The 18815-nt window shown below is 41.4% G+C and overlaps 1 protein-coding gene across 2 annotated transcripts in view; it reads left to right on the top strand.

Annotated features, from left to right (window-relative positions):
* The first annotated feature begins 9420 nt into the window (after positions 1 to 9420).
* Positions 9421 to 18815, top strand: part of LOC149310484 (small ribosomal subunit protein uS5m-like) — a 72973-nt gene continuing 63578 nt past the window's right edge. The window contains exons 1-2 of one of the 2 annotated variants that reach the window (XM_089529046.1): positions 9421 to 9546; positions 17195 to 17332. In XM_089529046.1, coding sequence (XP_089385172.1) covers positions 9471 to 9546; positions 17195 to 17332 — 214 coding nt within the window. In that variant the 5' untranslated portion in view covers positions 9421 to 9470. The remainder of the gene's footprint in view (positions 9547 to 17194; positions 17333 to 18815) is intronic. The other variant, XM_089529044.1, reaches the window with a different exon arrangement.

The raw sequence follows: 18815 nt of genomic DNA on the forward strand, positions 1-18815 counted from the left end.
TTGTTGTGATGGCAATGGACAAGCATTCCCTATTTTGTTTTCAGAGAGAACGCTTGTGGGAGATAATCTGTTGTTAAAAGGATAAAACGTCTGAGATAGTTCTACAGAGAATTGTTTCTTACAGGAATTTGGAAGGATCCTTGGCATTTGTACACCCAACAAAACAGACTCATTTTTATGGTCTCTCTATAGCTAATCCACAGGAGAGAAAAAAGGGACATGTTGCAAGATGCTTAGAAGGTGTTTGTTTTATTTGTAGAAAAGCCCAATGTGGCCCAGAAATTTCAGATTGCAAGGTTTGTTTTTTATAAATTTATCCAGTAAATGGTGCAAGAGTTCCTAGTTCAGAAATTGCTGCATTTTGAATCTTAATAGTCCAGAGTTTCAGATTTCAGTAGTTTAAGCTTAAAAGGAGGTAAGCAAAGCAGTGTTTCAGCAAAAGGCCTCGAAGACCAAGAGCCAGGATGCTGGTCTGCAGAAATCAGAGCTCTTTTTCAAAAGTGTGTTTAAGTTTAAAAAAACAACAGCATACCTTTCTAGTACTGTATTTAAAACCCAGAAGCTGATAATATAAAACAAAGCAATTAAAAAGGCAGTGCCATGTCATTATAAGAACAATAGTTATCACAACAAAACCTGGTGGTGGTGGTGGGGTGTGTGTGTGTGTGTGTGTGTGTCTTCAAGTCGCCTGTCAACTTATGGCGACCCCATCAATTTCATAGGTTTTTCTTAGGCAAGGAATATAGCTCCTTCCTCTTAACCATATCCTGCAGAATCTGGTACTTGTTGACATTCTGCTGTCCAAGTACTAACCAAGGCTGACCTTTTTTAGCTTCTAAGATCAGATGGGATCTATATATACTGAGACCACAAAGGCAATCCAGTTCAACTCCATACCAGGCAGGAAGACACAATCTACTACCTATCCTACTACTACTACTACTACTACTCTGCAGTAACCCAGAGGACCTTCTCATCGGCCACTCCTATGTTATATAATATAATAATAATAAATTTTTATTTATATACCGCTTTTCCAAAGATCAAAGCGGTTTACATTATGGAATGGCCTGCCGGAGGAGATCTGTCTCATTACTACTCTAGAAGCCTTTTAAAAGGCTGTTAAGACGGATCTCTTTCGGCAGACCTTCCCAGATGAGCCTCGCCTTTTCTGATATGGATAGTCCCTATTTACGCTGTGAAGATAGATGTCCTCGCCTCAATTCTTCTACCTGAATCGTGAGTCTGCTATGGAACCATAAATGTTGACGGCTGCATCTACACTGCAGAATTAATGTAGTTTGACACTGCTTTAACTGCCATGGTTTAATGCTATGGAATTCTCGGAACTGTAGTTTTGTGAGCCATTTAGCCTTCTCAGAGAGCTCTAGTGCCACAACAAACTACAGATTCCACGTTTCCATACGATGGGGCTATGACAGTTAAAACAGTGTCAAACTGCATTAATAATTGAGCAGTGTAGATAACAACTCATTTGATATGAGGCTAAGCCTATGGGGGCTTTATTGTTATCATACACAAACAGAATGTGTACTCTAGAATATACTTATCATTTTCTTTTTGTCATGGCTCAAAGGGAAGCTTGTTTGGTTGTGGGTTCTAGTTTCTTCTGCAAGGTTTCAGATTATTCCAAATTTCCCTGGAACACAACATGAAAACCATTCCCTCAGTTCATTTGGCTAACAAGATGTTCACTACTGTAAACCAGTAACAATGACTAGTGTCTAAATGACCGTATTCATAATTTTTTTTGTTATACTGTTGCCCTAAGATGATTTTTACCTCATCAGCTTTGCATGGGAATTATCTCTTGAGAATGTACATGTCTGCAAGGAGCGACAAATAGTATTTACTTCAAGGGAGGAATGGTAAATAAATACCGTAAATAAATAAATAATAAATATACCATTTGTCCTCATATGGGAGCAAACTAACAAAGAAAATATCATCCTGTGAAATTGAAGATGTATTCATCCTGTTATGATATTATCATGTCAAAAAGTAGTGAATGAACCCACCCTTTTCTTTCAGTACTACTGATATCACATGTCACATCACATTTAATTTTGGTTTTTTGGTTAATATTTTATTGCATATTGTAATTTATTTTATACTGTTACTGTCTTTTATGATTGGGATGGGGTTAGGGTATGGGATTGTTCTTCAATGTATATCTTATGTATATTGTATTTTGTTTGTTTGTTTTTGTAACCAGCCTTGATTCCTTCAGGAAAGGGCGGGATATAAATAAATTATTATTATTATTATTATTACTCAGTAGTATCATTGGGAAGTGATACCTGGTTGGGCCCTTCTCCAGAAGTCATAACAGGCAGAGCTAATGGGAATCCCAACAGGCAGATTTACTTCATGGAAGTAAATCATATAATTAGAAGAGACCACAAGGGCCATCCAGTCCAACCCCCTGCCATGCAGGGACTCACAATCATAGCACCCCAATAGATGGCCATCCAGCCTCTGTTTAAAAAAACCCAAAGAAGGAGATTCCACCACCTCCGAGGGAGTGTGTCCACTGTTGAACAGCTCTTACTGTCAGGAAGTTCCTCCTAATGTTGAGGTAGAATATCTTTTCCCATAGCTTGCATCCACTGTTCCATGTTCTAGTCTCTGGAGCAGCAGAAAACAAGCTTGCTCCATCCTCAATGTGACACCCCTTTAAATACTTATACAGGGCTATCATATCATCTCTTAACCTTCTCTTCTGCAGGCTAAACATACCCAGCTCCCTCTCTCCTCATAAGGCATGATTTCCAGACCTTTCACCATTTTGGTCGCCCTCCTCTGGACATGCTCCAAGTTGTTAACATCCCTCTTGAATTGTGGTGCCCTGAACTGGACACAGTATTCCAGCTGAGGCCTGGCCAAAGCAGAATAGAGTGGCACTATTACTTTGCTTGATCTAGACATTATGCTTCTATTAATTCGGACTAGAATAGCACTGGTCTTCTTAGATGCCACATCACACTGTTAGCTGCCACATCACACAGAAATGGTGAAGGCAAAGGAGAGGAGTTATGACAAGAATACCAGTGACTTCTGGTTCCTCCAGAGTCAATGATGCAGTGAATCAATCCACTTACAAAAACTATCCAAGGTCCTGGACTTATTTTAGGGCTCATGTTAAGGACTATGGATAGGTCTTTTAAAGTTGGGACTAAAAGCTGGGATAGCATTCCCATTTCATGGAGATCGGAGCTATCTGCCGCCACTGAAGAATTCTGTACACAACCAATTATGCATCCTTTTCATTTTTCCCTTCCTTGTAAACCAGGATTTGGGAATTTATTCCAGATATTTGATAAACCTACTGCTGCCACACTCTGCATTCTTTTCTTTCCTTTAATCTGTGGGTAATTTCCTGCAGCAGACAAATCTGGGAAATTATTACTTTTGCTAGAGCCTCATTACTGCCTCTTGATTCTTTTACTGGTTAAACTTCATGCCATTATGTAAAATACCATGAGCAAGCAGCAGCTGATTTCCTTAATCCCCTTCAGGCAGTCTGTCATATACATCAACTAAAATGTGTTGTATAGCAGAGAACACAAGAGGCAGTTAAATTAGGATTTGCTTCCTTTATCATTTGGAGGACAATGTGGGGAATTATGTCTCTCACTTTTATGAGTCTTGCAGTTTTTTGCACAGAGACAAGATTGAAATAACAAATGGGCCTCCTCCTCTTCACTATTTTAGTGGAACCTTCCAACGGACCACCATTTAGCCATTTGCTTTCTGTGACTGCATCTGCACTGCAAAAATAATCCAGTTTGACGTCACTTTAACTGCCATGTCAGTGCTGTGGAATTCTGACAATTGTATTTTTGTGAGACATTTAGCCTTCTCTGCTAGAAAGCTCTGGTGCCCTCCCTTGACCCCCTAATTCGAAACAATTATCGGCCTGTATCTCTGCTGCCATTTTTAGGGAAGGTGATCGAGAGAGCGGTTGCCTCCCAGCTACAGAGGGTCTTGGAAGATACGGATTATCTGGACCCATTTCAAACCGGCTTCCAGGCGGGCTATGGAGTTGAGACTGCCATGGTCGCCTTAGTTGATGACCTCCGTCTGGGCATGAACAGGGGTAGCGTGTCCCTGTTAGTGCTCTTGGACATCTCTGCGGCCTTCGATACCATCGACCATGGTATCCTTCTGGATCGCCTGGGGGAGTTGGGCATCGGAGGCACTGCTTTGCAGTGGTTCCGTTCCTACCTCTCAGGCAGATTCCAGATGGTGGAGCTGGGGGACTGTCGCTCTGATAAGAGGGCCCTTACATCTGGGGTCCCTCAGGGAGCGATTTTGTCCCCTATGCTATTCAACATTTACATGAAACCGCTGGGAGAGATCATCTGGAGACACGGGGCGCGGTGTTATCAGTACGCTGATGACACCCAAATAGTCTTCTCTATGTCTCCGACTGATGCAGTGACTAGGGATGGCATCTCTCCGCTCAGTGCCTGTCTGGAGTCGGTAATGGGCTGGATGAGGGAAAATAGACTCAGCCTGAATCCAGAGAAAACGGAAGTACTTGTGATAGGTTCTCCTGGTCCTGGGAAGGAGGTTTGTCCACCAGTCCTGAACGGGGTCACACTCCTCGTGAAGGACTCAGTTCGCAGTTTGGGGGTGCTTCTTGACTCCTCGCTTCACCTGACTCCTCAGGTGGGTGCGACAGTTAGGAGCACTTGTTATCAGCTTCGGCTGATACGCCAGCTGCGTCCCTACCTGGACCGGGGGGACCTTGAAACAGTAGTACACGCACTTGTAATCTCTCGACTCGATTTCTGTAATGCGCTCTACATGGGGCAACCCTTGTACCAAACTCGGAAGCTGCAGTTGGTTCAAAATATGGCTGCCAGGTTGGTCACTGGTAGCTCCAGGGCCAGCCACATAACACCTGTACTAGCAGATCTGCACTGGCTGCCAATTCGCTTCCGGGCACAATACAAGGTGTTGGTTGTTACCTATAAAGCCCTAAATGGCTTGGGCCCAGAGTACTTGGAGGACCGCCTCTCCCCATACAATCCGCCCCGCACTCTCAGGTCTCGTGGGAAAAAACTTTTGAGTGTTCCCAAGACAAGATACGCAGTGACTGAGCAAAGGGCCTTTTCTGTGGTGGCCCTGCAGTCTTGGAACGCTCTCCCTGAGGAGCTCCGCTTAGCCCCCTCCCTGGAGTCATTTAAGAAAAACCTTAAGACTCATTTATTTCGTCAAGCCTTCCCTCACATGTCCTGACTGTTTTGCTCCTGTATACTATTTATTGTATTTTTAGATTGTTTTATTATCTTGATTGGTTAATGATGGATTTTAATTATGTATAGTAGTATATGGTTATTTTATGAAGGACTTTCGCTGTTAATTTTGATTTTTAAACTGTGATTTGTATTGTATTATATTTGTAACCTTTATCGTATTGTATCTTATTCTGTTTGTAAACCGCCGTGATCATAGGAACGGCGGTATATAAATAAAATTTCAATCAATCAATCAATCAATCAACAAACTACCATTCCCAGAATTCCACAGCATTGAGCCATGTCAGTTAAAGTGATGTCAAACTGGATTATTTCTGCAGTGCAGATGCAGCCTGTGATGGTACTATCCCAGAAGAAATGTGAGGGAGTTACATCTAGATGTTAGAAACTATCATAGCTAGAACTGGGAAGCCACAGCTCAGCACAAGAGCAACACTGTGATGGATCACCAGAGTTACAGGATGTAGCATCTCTGAGGGCAATGAATGGAGTCTAGTAACTTGCGTGGATCTACTTTCTAAGGCTGAGTTTTGGGTCTACTTGACAGAAAGGACAATAAAGGCTTCCCGTTTCCACTGGGACTTCAGAAAATAGAGGGGGCTGGCTGGCTTGGCTTGACTGCTGCCTGTGGTACTCAAGGGTGATTATGCATAAAGGACAACAAAAATGCACAACCTGCCAGAATTTTTAGAAACTATATAGCTTCTCATGCACTTTTCGAAACTCTCTTATCTGCAACAGCAGTTAGAGATACAGATCTCAATTCTGGTTTGTTATCAGTTGAGCCAATCCATTTATTTATTTATTTATTTATTTAGGTGTTGCATATGGATACTATGACAAGGTACAAAACAAATTAAAACAATAAAATATATAAAACAGAGTAAAATCTCCTCAACACACACACACACACATTCTTCAGCCCCGAACTAGATTTGCACACCCATACTTTAGTGAAGGATCTTTAACTGTGGCCAGGTGGATTTAAAAAAACACTGAAAGTCCCAGGTTTGGTACCTGTGCTTTCCCATGTTATTTTGGAGGACCAGATGACATTTACTTCTTCCAAAAAATATTCCTAGGAACTCCTGGCATGACCAAAGACTTCTCATTCCCACTCCCCAGGACATTTTAAATTAACCCATATTATCCAAAATGAAATATATCTGTACTTGCCTGGTGTGTTTCTACGTTGTTTGAACTAGCTAAGATGGCCAATAAACTAGCTAAGATGCTGCTAATAAACTGTAAGGGTCGTGGATGTCTCTGGACCCTCTTCCTCTTTTGATATCAGAAATGTAATAAAACATATGAACAAAGAATAGCTCTCTCACATAGGCTAGCAAGACAAGGAGTTGCATGGAGCCTCAGTTTGATTAATTCCGTACATTCTGAGGAGGTGAGGAGACCCAAAGCTAAGAGACAAGGGGGTGAAAATATGGAAAACAAAGTACCAACATCAGGAAAACGTCAGGAATAAACTTCTAGAACACGGCCACATAGCCTGAAAACCCCACAAAAAACAATGGATCATTAATTAAATAGACACACTGAGGCCTTGCCATTCAACAACAGACCAACACAGAGATTAACATGGAAATCATTCCTCCCTACCCAGGGTAACTGTGTGTGTGTGTGTGTGTACACCCTCTTTTCCATACCAGCATTCTCTGAAGATGCCAGCCAAAGATGCCGGTGAAACATCAGGAATAAACTCTTCCAGAACATGGCCACATAGCCCAAAAAATCCACAAAAATCTATTTGACTTATACCCATTTTGGAAGAAGCTTTCAGGTAGTGTCTAGTGTTTTCTTATGGAAGGCTTGTTGTTGTTGTTGTTGTTTCTGTGTGCCTTCAAGTTGTTGAAGAACCTATTATGGGGTTTTCTGGGGCTGAGAGTGTAACATCATTCCCACTATCTTTTAAACTGGATTGCAAATCAGTTTGAACCGGTTTAAATGTCTATGGTTCACCCTTGAACAGAATCGCTGAAGCAATTCAGAGAGGGGAGCCAAGCGCTAGACCCATTTAACCTGCATCTTTTTGACGCTGATTTTTTCCCCTCGTCTTTTTGGATAAATCAATTCTGCACAAGTCTGAACTAGATGCGGATTGGAATCGATTTAAATTTGCCCTTTGGTTCAGCTGGAGCAGGCCGATTCATCGATTCATTCGTCAGTGTGAAGCACAAGTGGGTTGTTTTATTTTATTTTACAGCAAGAAAATGTGATCGGGACAAATATAGTGTGAACCACACTCTGCTGCCGAACTGATCTATCGATTCACATTGCAAAGCAATTTATTTTAAGTGGGAATGTGGCCTGTGTGACTTGGCCTGAGCCACTCAGTGGGTTTTCATGGCTGAGCAGGGATTTGAACCCTGGTCTTCCGAATCATAATCCAATGCTCAAACCATACCACTGTGCTGGCTCTCTACTACTGTCGAAGTCTACCATGACAATTGTTGCCTTTAGGTCTACAGTGGTCCAAAACACACTGCAGAAATAATCCAGTTTGAGACAGCTCAGTGCTAGTGAGTCCTAGGAATCATAATTTAATGTGGCACCAGAGCTCTCTGACAGGGAAGCCTAAATGTCTCACAAAACTATAGTTCCCAGAATTCCCTAGCATTGAGTCCAGGCAGTTAAAGCTGTCTCAAACTGGATTATTTCTGCTGTGTGTTTTGGACCAGTCTAATTATTTCCATGTTGTTGTTGTTGTTGTTGTTGTTGTTGTGGGCCTTCAAGTCGTTTCTGACTTATGGCGACCCTAAGACAAACCTATCACAGGTTTTTCTTGGCAAGATTAGTTCAGAGTCAGGATGACCAGACCTCCTCCTTTTCCAGGACACGTCCTACATGTCAGCCTTCTGTCCAGGAGGAATTCCAACATGTCCTCCATTTTTGAGCATGGCTAAGAAGCAAGGGTTTATATTTTTATTAGTGTTTTTAGCTTTTATGTGGAAATGTCCTGTATTATGCGGTGTCTTGACCTCCTTTGTGGTTAGGACATCTGGATACCCTTTTCGGAGGAGGCTTGCCATTTTCTTCTCCTGAGGCTGAGAGAGTGTGACTTGCCCAGGGTCACCCAGAGGGTTTTCATGGCCGAGCCGGGATTTGAACCCTGGTCTCCAGTCACATAGTCCAACACTCAAACCACTAGACCATACTGAGTCTCAATTTACACTCATCCCTCCACATTCACAGGACCCCATGAATGTGGGAAAACCGCAAATAACCAAAACACTGTGTGTTTACCTGAGAGAACACCTCTCTAGAAATCTCTAGGTCCTCCACTGCAAATCTGTGGTCAACATCTGCCAGACATTGACCATAGAATTGCACTGGAGGAGCTACAGATGCCTAGTGGAGTGTTCTCTCTAGGAATCTCTAGGTCCTTCAGTGCGACTTTTGGTTAAAGTTGACCATAGAGTTGCCCTGGAGGACCTAGATTTCCCTAGAGAGAACATATTGATAAAACCCATGAATAATCAAATCCACAAAAGTCAAAGCTGCAAATGTGGAAGGACGAGCGTATATACATTTTCCTTTTTGTAAAGCGATTTTAACTGGAATTGTAATGTTGTTGTTAGATTTGCAGTTGATTTTTAAGGAAAGGGTATAAGCAGATTATTATAGTTTTGTGTGTGTAATTATGTATTTCATTTATGTAGTTCCTTTGCTGTAACCCGCCTCGATCCTTTGGGAGAGGTGGGATATAAATGTAATAAATGTTGTTGTTGTTGTTGTTGTTGTTGTTGTTGTTGTTATTATTATTATTATTATTAAGCAAATTAAATATGTTGTTGTTGTTGATGATGATGATGATGATGATGATGATGATGAGCTGCCACTCAGAGCCCCGCACATGGTGGATTCTAAGAGCCTTCGAATGGGAACACGAAGTGATAACTAAACACGCAGCGGGCTGTACCTCTTTGAGCGCGTTCTTAAAGAGCGGAGTCGGGGTCCTAACGCGAAGCCCCTAGAGCTGTCTACGCTATTGCCTGTAGAACTGACTAACTTGTGTGGCGAGTTTAGACTTTTTCTTTCCCCTTTTTCACTGTCCTGAGTCCCTCTGAAGCAGAACGGAATAGGGCAGAACTGTGGAAATTCAGATCCGCCCGAAAGGCGACTGTTGTAGCCACCCAAGTACGGTGACCGCGAGGGATCCTGGCAAACATGGCGGCGCCCATGGTGGCGGCGGTGGCCCAGAAGGCCTACTACAGTTCCGGAGTCCTGAGGGCCGCGTGGAGAGGTGAAGAGCTCCTTTGTGGGTTTTCTTGCGGGGCTGGGCTGCCTCAGGGCCGGTCCGTTCTTGGGCCATCCTGCATCCGCACTGCAGGAATAAATCCGGTTTCACACCGCTTTAACTGCCGTGTCTCAATGTAATTCTGGGAAGTGCACCTAGTTGTGGCAGCAGACTCTGACAGCATCCTCACTGTAGAATTAACGCAGTTCTGCACCGCTTTAACGTTCCACAGCAAAGAGCGAGAGAAAGAGTTAAAGCGGTGCAAAACCGGGTTATTTCTCCAGTGTGGATGCAGCCTTAGATAGAGCCTGTGAGGAAAGGCTGCAGCATTTGGGGTGGTTTTCTTGTTGTCGTTTTGTTGTTGTTATTGTTAACTGCCCTTGGGTTGACCTCATAGCAACCCTGTGGATGGGATTCCTCCAAGACCCCCCTCTGCTCTGCTTAGGCCTTTTGGTTCAGGCCCATGATCTCCCTGATGGAGTGCATCCATCTGACATGCTGCCTCCCTCTCTTTCTACTGCCTTTCCTACCATTATTGCCTTTTCCAAAGAGTCATGCCTTCTCATGATCTGGCCAAAATGTAACAGTCTTAGGGCCCAAACAGACAGGCTGAAATGAAGCTGCTTTGGGTCACTTTGGAGGTATGCTGTTTAAATTAGACATGCATCTTAAGAGGCCAGAAGCTGCACCAAAGCTGCGCTCCAGTCCTTAAGACTGGAACATGGCTTTGGCAGAGCTTCTGGCCTCTTAAGATGCATGCATCATTTAAACAGCATGCCTCCAAAGTGACCCAAAGCAGCTTGATTTTGGCCTGTCTGTTCAGGCCCTTGGTTTTGTCATCTCGCCTTCCAGGGAGATTTCAGGTTTGACCTGTTCTAGGACCCATTTGTTTGTCTTTTTTTAAAAAAAAAATTATTAATAACAATATAACCTACATAAAATTGTATTTAAAAATATCTTTTACATAGTACTCCACATACAATTGTCCATTCTTAACTGCCTTGTCTAAATCTTATTCCTATTAAACCATTTAATATTAACAAAACCAGTAATTTTTTTTAAAAAGCCATAAAATTATTATTAATATCTTCATTCTTCTTACTGTTTCCTTTTCGTCATATACTATTCATAATTCCACAAAAGCATAATACTATTAGTTTATCACTAATTCATTTTTTTCCTTCTCCTTTCCCCTAGTGCTCCCCATCACCAGAGCCTAATGTCTTCATATGACTCTACTCTCCAAAATTCTAACTCTTCCTGTGGAGGAACCATCTGTTTGTCTTTTTAGCCATCCACAGTATCCTTAGCACTCTTCTCTAACACCACATTTCATATGGGTTTATTTTCTTCTTATCTGCCTTATTCAGTCTCACATGCATACATGGTGATGGGGAATCCAGTGGCTAGGATGATTCTAACTTTAGTGCTTAGTTTCTTTACTCTTTAATATCTTCTCTAGTTCTTTCATTGCCGTGATACAGACCTCCCAAAAAGGGAGGCCTGCCAGCCCGTTTTTCCACCACAAGGAAGCAGCAGCTGCCAAACTGCACAACTTCCCTGCGGAGGAAAAAGAACCCGCAAAAAGTAGGTTCTTTTTGCCCCATAGGGCAGACGTCACAAGTGTGCCAATGGCGCACTCGTGACATCACAGACACAGCGCAACTTGTGAATGATATGTGTCTGTCACATCACAATGGTGGCGCTCATCTACACGGGGCGCTGCCATTGTTACAGCACCGTGCCTTACTAGTACGGCGCCTGCACATGTGTACCGCACCATAGTTGCCTTTTCCATTCCTAGTCTTCTTCTCATTTCTTGGTGGAAGTCTCCATTCTGATAAATGTTTGATCCAAGGTACAGGAGCCCCTTAACTATTCCCATTTCCCCATTGTCTAGATTGAATTTTACGTAGCTCCTCTATGGTCACTATTTTTAGTTTTCTTTACGTTCAGCAGTAAGCCTGCACTAGTACTTTCTTCTTTGACCTTCCTTAATAATTGTTCCAAGTCTGTGATGTTTTCTGCTAGTAGTATGGTGTCACCAGTATATCGTACATTGTAGATGTTCCTTCCTCCTATCTTTACTTTTCCTTTTTCCAAGTCTAAGCTTGCTCTTTATATGATACATTCTGCATACAAGTTGAACAAATAGGGTGATAGGATGCAGCCTTGCCTGACCCCTATCCCCATTGGGAACCATTCTGTTTCTCCATAATCTGTTCTTATCGTAGCCTCTTGTCCTTAGTACAGATTCTTCATCAGGACTATCAGATGCCATGGCACTCCCATGTCCTTACAAGTCATCCATAGTTTTTCATTAATTTAGGGGAAAGGTGCAATAAAAGTGTATAAAATTACACATAATATGGAGAGGATGTATGTAAAGGGATCTTGCAGAACAGATGAGACTAACTGAAAGAGAAAAGTTGGTAGCATGATCTTTTGTAGACCCAAGTCTAATTCCTCAGGTGCATGGAGAGGATGGATAGTCTTTCCTCTCATAATATTGGTACCCAGATTATCTGCTGAAGTTAGCTGGGAGGCAATTAAAGGCAGATAGAAAAAAGTACATCCTTATGCAACAAACTTTTTTTAAAGTGAAAAATTAAATTAAACACAATTGAAGATGTATGCATATTTCATCACATAGATGAAAACAGATTCAAGTAGCAAGATATATTAGAATGTGGTCAAGATGGCAAAATTTTATTAAACTCAATGGAACTTATTTGTTAATTAGCATGAATAACATTGAGTTGTCAGCATCCATATATGTCACCAATCCATATTACAAATCTAGCTGGCAAATCGGCAAATCTCTAGAAATTGTTCCAAGTCTATGATGTTTTCTACCGATAGTATAGTTTCCGACTTATGACAACCCTAAGACAAACCTATAATGGGTTTTTTCTTGAGGCAGGGTGACCAGACCTCCTCCTTTTCCAGGACACGTCCTACATGTCAGCCTTCTGTCCAGGAGGAATTCCAACGTGTCCTCCATTTTTGAGCATGACTAAGAAGCAAGGATTTATATTTTTATTAGTGTTTTTCGCTTTTATTTGGTAATGTCCTGCATTATGCGGAGTCTTGTCCTCCTTTGTGGTTAGGACATCTGGACACCCTATTCAGAGGAGGCTGACCATTATTTTCCCTTGTGAGAGAGTGTGACTTGCCCAGGATCACCCAGTAGGTTTCATGGCCAAGCCAGAGTCACACAGACCAACACTGAAATGACTAGACAATCCTGTGTCTCAATTTACACTCATCCCTCCATATTCTCTAGGGTTAGGGGCATAGGACCCCTGTAAATGTGGAAAACCCACATATAACAAAAACACTATGTTTTTACTTGAGAGAACACCTCTCGGCCCGTGATATTGATATGGTTTGCCCTGCCTGCCCCATGATGCCTCATTTTAATTATGTCTATTTTATTAATTTAATTGTTTTGAATCAAGTTATCTTCTTTTTAAAATTATTTGGATTATTTGGAACAAGGTGAGAAAGAATCTTCCTACATTTGCAACAGGCGTATCTATCTGCAAGATTATCAGATAACTGTACACATTTGGAAATGGCATTTTACTGGGGGAGTATTGGATGGAGAATTTTTTTAAAAAACAAATGAATGCCTTTATATGCAGACATAAATAATTCAGAAAGAGTGATACGCAAACCAGTTTCTCCTTTCTGAATTAGCTATTAATCACTCAAAACCTGGGCAATGCATGTTTAAAATGGCATCTTTGTCAAGCACAGATGCACATCAGTTTGGGAAAGAGGTTCAGAAGTACTTCATGTACCTTCTGAAATCAGTGCTAAAAATTAGATTGCTGACCTTGGACAAGTCACAGCCTCAAAGGATAGCAATGCCAACTCCCCTCTTAAGAAACGTGTCAAAAAAAAAAAAAAAACCCCATGTGATAAGTTCGCCTTAGGGTCTCCATAAGTCAAAAATTACTGAGAGGCACACAACAACAACAAAAACAACAACAGTGAAGACAAGGGGTGGCTGATAAGATTTAGAACTGTATCGCCAGAAGGTTTTGCTCAAAGGCCACAAGTTGCTTATCCCTTTCATTAGAAAACTGTATGCCTTGCTTTTGGTGGCATTCCTTACCTTAAACTGTTAAACCACTCCTTAGGTTCTTGTAACCTAGTTCTTTTATTTATTTATTTTCTTAAGTTAAAAGGAGTAAAAAAAAGATTGACCTTGAACAGGCATGGCTCCTTTTCTTCCTATAGGGAGACCTGATATACTGGTAAGAGTCTGAAGCATCCCAAAGCTAGGATTTCCACCAAAATAAAATAATAATGGATACCCATTCTGTTCTGTCACGTTACTACATTTGCAATGAGGAGTACTAAAGCTATTGTGTCTCTAAAGTAAGATGATAATAATAATAATAATAATAATAATAATAATAATAATTTATTTATATCCCGCCTCTTCCAATTGAGGATTGAGGCGGGTAACAGCAGAGAAAATACAATATGCAACAGTAAAAACAACATGCCCCACAAAACCCCGACCCAACCCTCCCTCCTAACTTTAAAATTAAACAGTAAAAAAATTTTAAAAAAATACATACAAGACATCAAAGTTAAAAACAAATCACAAGTAAGAAAAATAATAAAAAGGGGATTCAATTGGTTCTGGACATTATCAATTGGGGAAGGCCTGCCGGAAGACAAAGCATTCTATGTTACTCTGAAGCAAATGCAAACTTGTGATTAACCAAGCCACATATTCTCTTGGGGTTCTTGTTTAATGCATTTGTTCTGTTTGAAATGCAGTTTACCTTTTGCCTGTTTACTTTCTGTTCAGCTGAAAGATTGATAAAACGTAAGGTGAAGGAGTCCATTGCTAGCTAAAAGATAAAATAAATAGGACTGGATGTTTTTAGAGCTGTAATCTTACAACTTAATCAAGTTTCTTTTTCCATTTACTTTTGAGAACATTGTAGTTATTTTACCCTGGGGTTTTCCATTCAAATTCATGCTATTTAGGGAGAGGCAGAGGAAATTCCCCCACAGTATTACTATTCATGAGCCATAACTATTTCTATGGCAATCTCATTTCTACTTATTGAGGGACTACTAATATAAAGTAGTGATTCTCAGTTGGAGAAACCCCCAGATTTGTTAGGAACTTAACCATGGCTCCTCCAATAAGAATGGGCAATGACAGCTTGCCATCTTGTAAATCTTTGCCTGCATTTTGATGAAAAATGCATATTTCTTTACAGTTTAATCACAAGTGTATTCACAGAACTAGCAGTGCAAACCCATACACAATTGGAACCTAAGATAAGATTACGGTGATGTGGACACACTTATAAATTGAACTACTTGGTTAAAAAGCAAGAGTTTGATTTAAAAATATTCTTTAATTGGTTGATACTCCTTGTTAAAACTAATGATGATACGGATGATTGTGGTTATTGCTGTGTAAACAGTGCTATAACTCATCTGGTAGGCACTTTTCCTTCTAATTGCTTTTCTATGCAGTTGCCTGATCTGATCCAGCTGAAATCAATTTCTGTATTGAACAGCTGTTGTACACCATTGTCTTTGTCTTCTCTTTGATATTCTGCTACTGAGATCCTTTAAATTGGCTCCTTTTCTCTCTTGTGATAATTCTCTTGTAATAGTTTTCAGCAAATACTCGTTTCCCTTTGGCAGTCTCAATATAGGTCAAGATGTTTTCAGCCCAAGTGAGCCTAAAGCCTCTTTGAACCACAAACAAGGATCAGAGGAAGGTGTCCAGTGAATATCAGGCAGTGTCCAAGCCCAAGAAGGTGGTAATGGACATCACCAGAGATATATTGCTTACTCATAGTCTGGAAACTGAATATTGAAGGAAAAGGTAGGAAGGAATTGGCCTTTGGGATCAGTTGACGGGCCTGAAGCAGGTTGGTACTGCAGCATATGTTATGCTCTTGAACCACAGGGTTCAGTCTGCCAAACCTACAGTAGAACTAGAGTGCAAGTAGTGGATGAGATAGTGCCACAATTTGGCCAGTTCTTCATATGTGTACACTCATAGGTCCTTCACTGGCTCTTGTCATGTTATTTCTTATCCCCTTATACTACTGGCTAGGAAAGGGTGGCTTAGAGAGCCAATATGGTGGAATGGTTTGAGTGTTGGACTTGGACATTGTGAAACCAGGGTTTGAATCCTCACTCATCCATGGAAACTGACTGGGTGATCTTGGGCAAGTCACACTATACTAGGCTTCAGAGGATGGCAAGGACAAGCCCACTCAGAACAAGCTCTGCCAGGAAAACCCTGTGATAGATTCACCTTAGGGTCGCCATAAGTCAGAGATGACTTGAAGGCACACAACAGACGGCTATACAGTGGACCCTTGTTATATGCTGGGGTTTGGTTCCAGGATCCCCCGTGTATAACAAAATCCGGGTATGTTCAAGTCCCATTAGATATAGTGACATAGCAAAATGGTGTCCCTTATAAAAAATGGAAAATCAAGGTTTGATATTTGAAATTTATACTTTTTTTGAACATTTTCAAACCGTGTATGCTTGAATCTGTGTATAAAAAATCCATGTATAAGAAGGGCTGACTGTATTTCTTCACGTAAGGAAATAAAAATAAAATAAAGGTTTAAGGCTCATGTCTTAGAAGCACAGACATGCTTTCTGAAAATAAAGAACTTCACAAAAAATGGTCTCTTGGTTTACCTGTTTTCTTGGGTTATTATATATAGTCAGAATAGACCTTGGCTGTGCTTGCTGGGTGGGAGGGGGGTTCTGCCTAGAGGAACTGTAGGCATGGGAACAATATTCAGTTGTGGAGTTGGGGGCCCTATTACTTTGACAGAAGAAAAGTGGCTAATTGTACATCAGATTCCAGAAGTCATTGTTTGACCTTAAGACACCAAATGTTCAAAGGCTAAGGAGACTTTCATTGATGCCTGTGTGTTTTTCTGTGCTAAATGTCTTATACAGTATGAGGATAATATTTTACTGGGATTGAAATGTTAGCCATTGAACTGTTTAACCAAAGCAGTGGCAGGTATAAGAGAAAGGGCCTTTATAGTGGTGACCCTGCACCCCTGGAATCAGCTTCGGGGGAAGGGGGGATGTCATCCGGCTTCAGGAAAACTGAAGAAATCCGTTTCTGCTGACTTTTTCTGTAGCTCATGGGTTGCCAGTTTTATTGTTCATATTTTGCTTTTAATTGAGTATCATCTTAACATCTTATTGTATATTGTACTTATATCCTGTAGGCTTGCGAGGATTTTCCTGTTAAAGGAGAAATGAGTGCAAATGAATCAGTTAATCTGTGAATAAATTAATAAATAGATTAAGTTTTTTTAATACACTAAAAAGATGTCACTGACTGGACAGCAAAAGTTTAAAATAAATTAATTATTTTTAATCAAAGAACCTATGGAAAGTACAGGTCACAACATCCTCTTAAAAAATCATTCCCCCCTTTTTTCTCTATCCATATCAACAAATACCTTACATAAAAATGTACTGTGTATACATGATCCCCAAATTTATTTCTTTGGAAGTATTGTCATATTCGTGTTCCTTAATGTGTTAATTAGTTAACATTCCTGTAACTGGGTTAAAAAAATTTATGATTTTTAGGATAATAGTACTTTGGTTTTGTCCCCAGGCTGTACCTTGATTCCATGGTATGGAGCCAACTGTCAGTATGCTACATTGGCACGTGCATCACAGACACTTTGCTATGTTTCTTCACCTCGTAACATCACAGTACAGCCCTGCAGGCAAGGCAGCTTTTTCAACAAATGTAAGTTTTTGTAAACATTGCTTGAACTCTGACACTTAAAACCTGGAGCAACCTTTGTGCAACTTACCTCTCTTTCAGTCCACAATCCTGTATGCAGTTAACATGCTTTGGCTAAAGCTGTCATTCTTGGTTACAGTCTCTGTGCACTACTACTTGTATTCACTGCAAGGAATAAAATGCCTAGTGCATGCTTCAGTTTCCATGATAAACTCTTTTAGAGTCCTCTGCTGTACCTGTGGCTAGTTAAAGAGCTCTGTGCTCGGTTTTTGGGGAAATTACATGAACTGATCGATTCTCTTTGATGCTGGCTATGCAGTGTCACGGCATGAGGTACTGCAGGAAACTTGAAGTAGCACTTAGCAGTATTGTCACCACAAACTGTGAATTGATTCTCTTCTCTTCCACCTTGACTGTGGAAGAGGAAAGGTGGGGAGCTACTGCTTTTTTTATAAAAGTGATGATTCATGTGGTTGAGAGGAGAGGAGAGAAAGAAGCTAAATATGGAATTCAGAGTGCCAGAGGAGATGAGAGAAAAGTAGAGGATCTAGGAAGGTTGTGAATTAAGAAAGAAATGCGTTCTGTCTCGGTTGCTGAAAAGGAAACTAAGAAATGTCCACTGAAACAGACTAAGGAAATTTCTGTTGATTAAAATTAAATTTGCCACAGACTTGTCTCAGTGCAGTCAGCTTCATGCTTCATTTGTGGCCACAATCATATGAAGGAAGTCCTGGGTGAACCTACTCTAAGCCATTCATGTTGTAGTCACCTCAACCTTTGAGCCAACTTGAAAATACAGTGAGAGCTCAGTATCTGCAGACTTGCCACCCATGTATTTGAACATCTGCGGACAACAAGCTCTTTTCGTTCCCAATGGGACTAAAGTCCTCCTCTCTCCCTCCCTTCTTTCGTGCCATCTGTTCTCTCTCTCTCTGTCCTTCCTCCCTCCCCCTCTGAAGCTTCTGCCCAGGCTTGACTTGAGAGGAGGTTCAGAGGCAGAGGCTGGAGCCTAGTAGGCTGAAGGGGGCTTGGATCTCACAGCCCCCAGCCCAACACCAAGGACAGTACCTCCAGGCTCTGAGACCCAAGCGCTGATGGGGCTTCAGCCTCCTCCCTCTATGCCAAGCCCGGGCAGAAGCCTTGAAAGGGGGGAGAGCTTCACTCCCAATGTCTCCAGTGGTGGTGCAGCTGCGTGGCCATGCCATATTGCATCAGTGGGACTTGAGCATGCATGGATTTTGATATCCATTGGGGGGGGGGGGGAGTCCAGAACAGATCCCCACAGATACTGAGGACCAACTGTATAATTCCATTTCTAAAGCTCTGCACCAGTCCTCATTTCCCACTTACCCCAGAAACAAATGGACAGATACCCAAGAGGCCAGTAACGCATTCATGTGGCACCCGGGCCTCCATAAAAGCACCCAACACTCTTGACAAAGAGAGCAGTTTAATTTTGCAGTTCTTGATATGAAACTTCTGTTTT

This window comes from Sceloporus occidentalis, unplaced genomic scaffold (genome assembly GCF_023333645.1).
Source record: "Sceloporus occidentalis isolate IW3139 unplaced genomic scaffold, rSceOcc1.0.p SCAF_6, whole genome shotgun sequence".
NCBI lineage: Eukaryota > Metazoa > Chordata > Lepidosauria > Squamata > Phrynosomatidae > Sceloporus > Sceloporus occidentalis.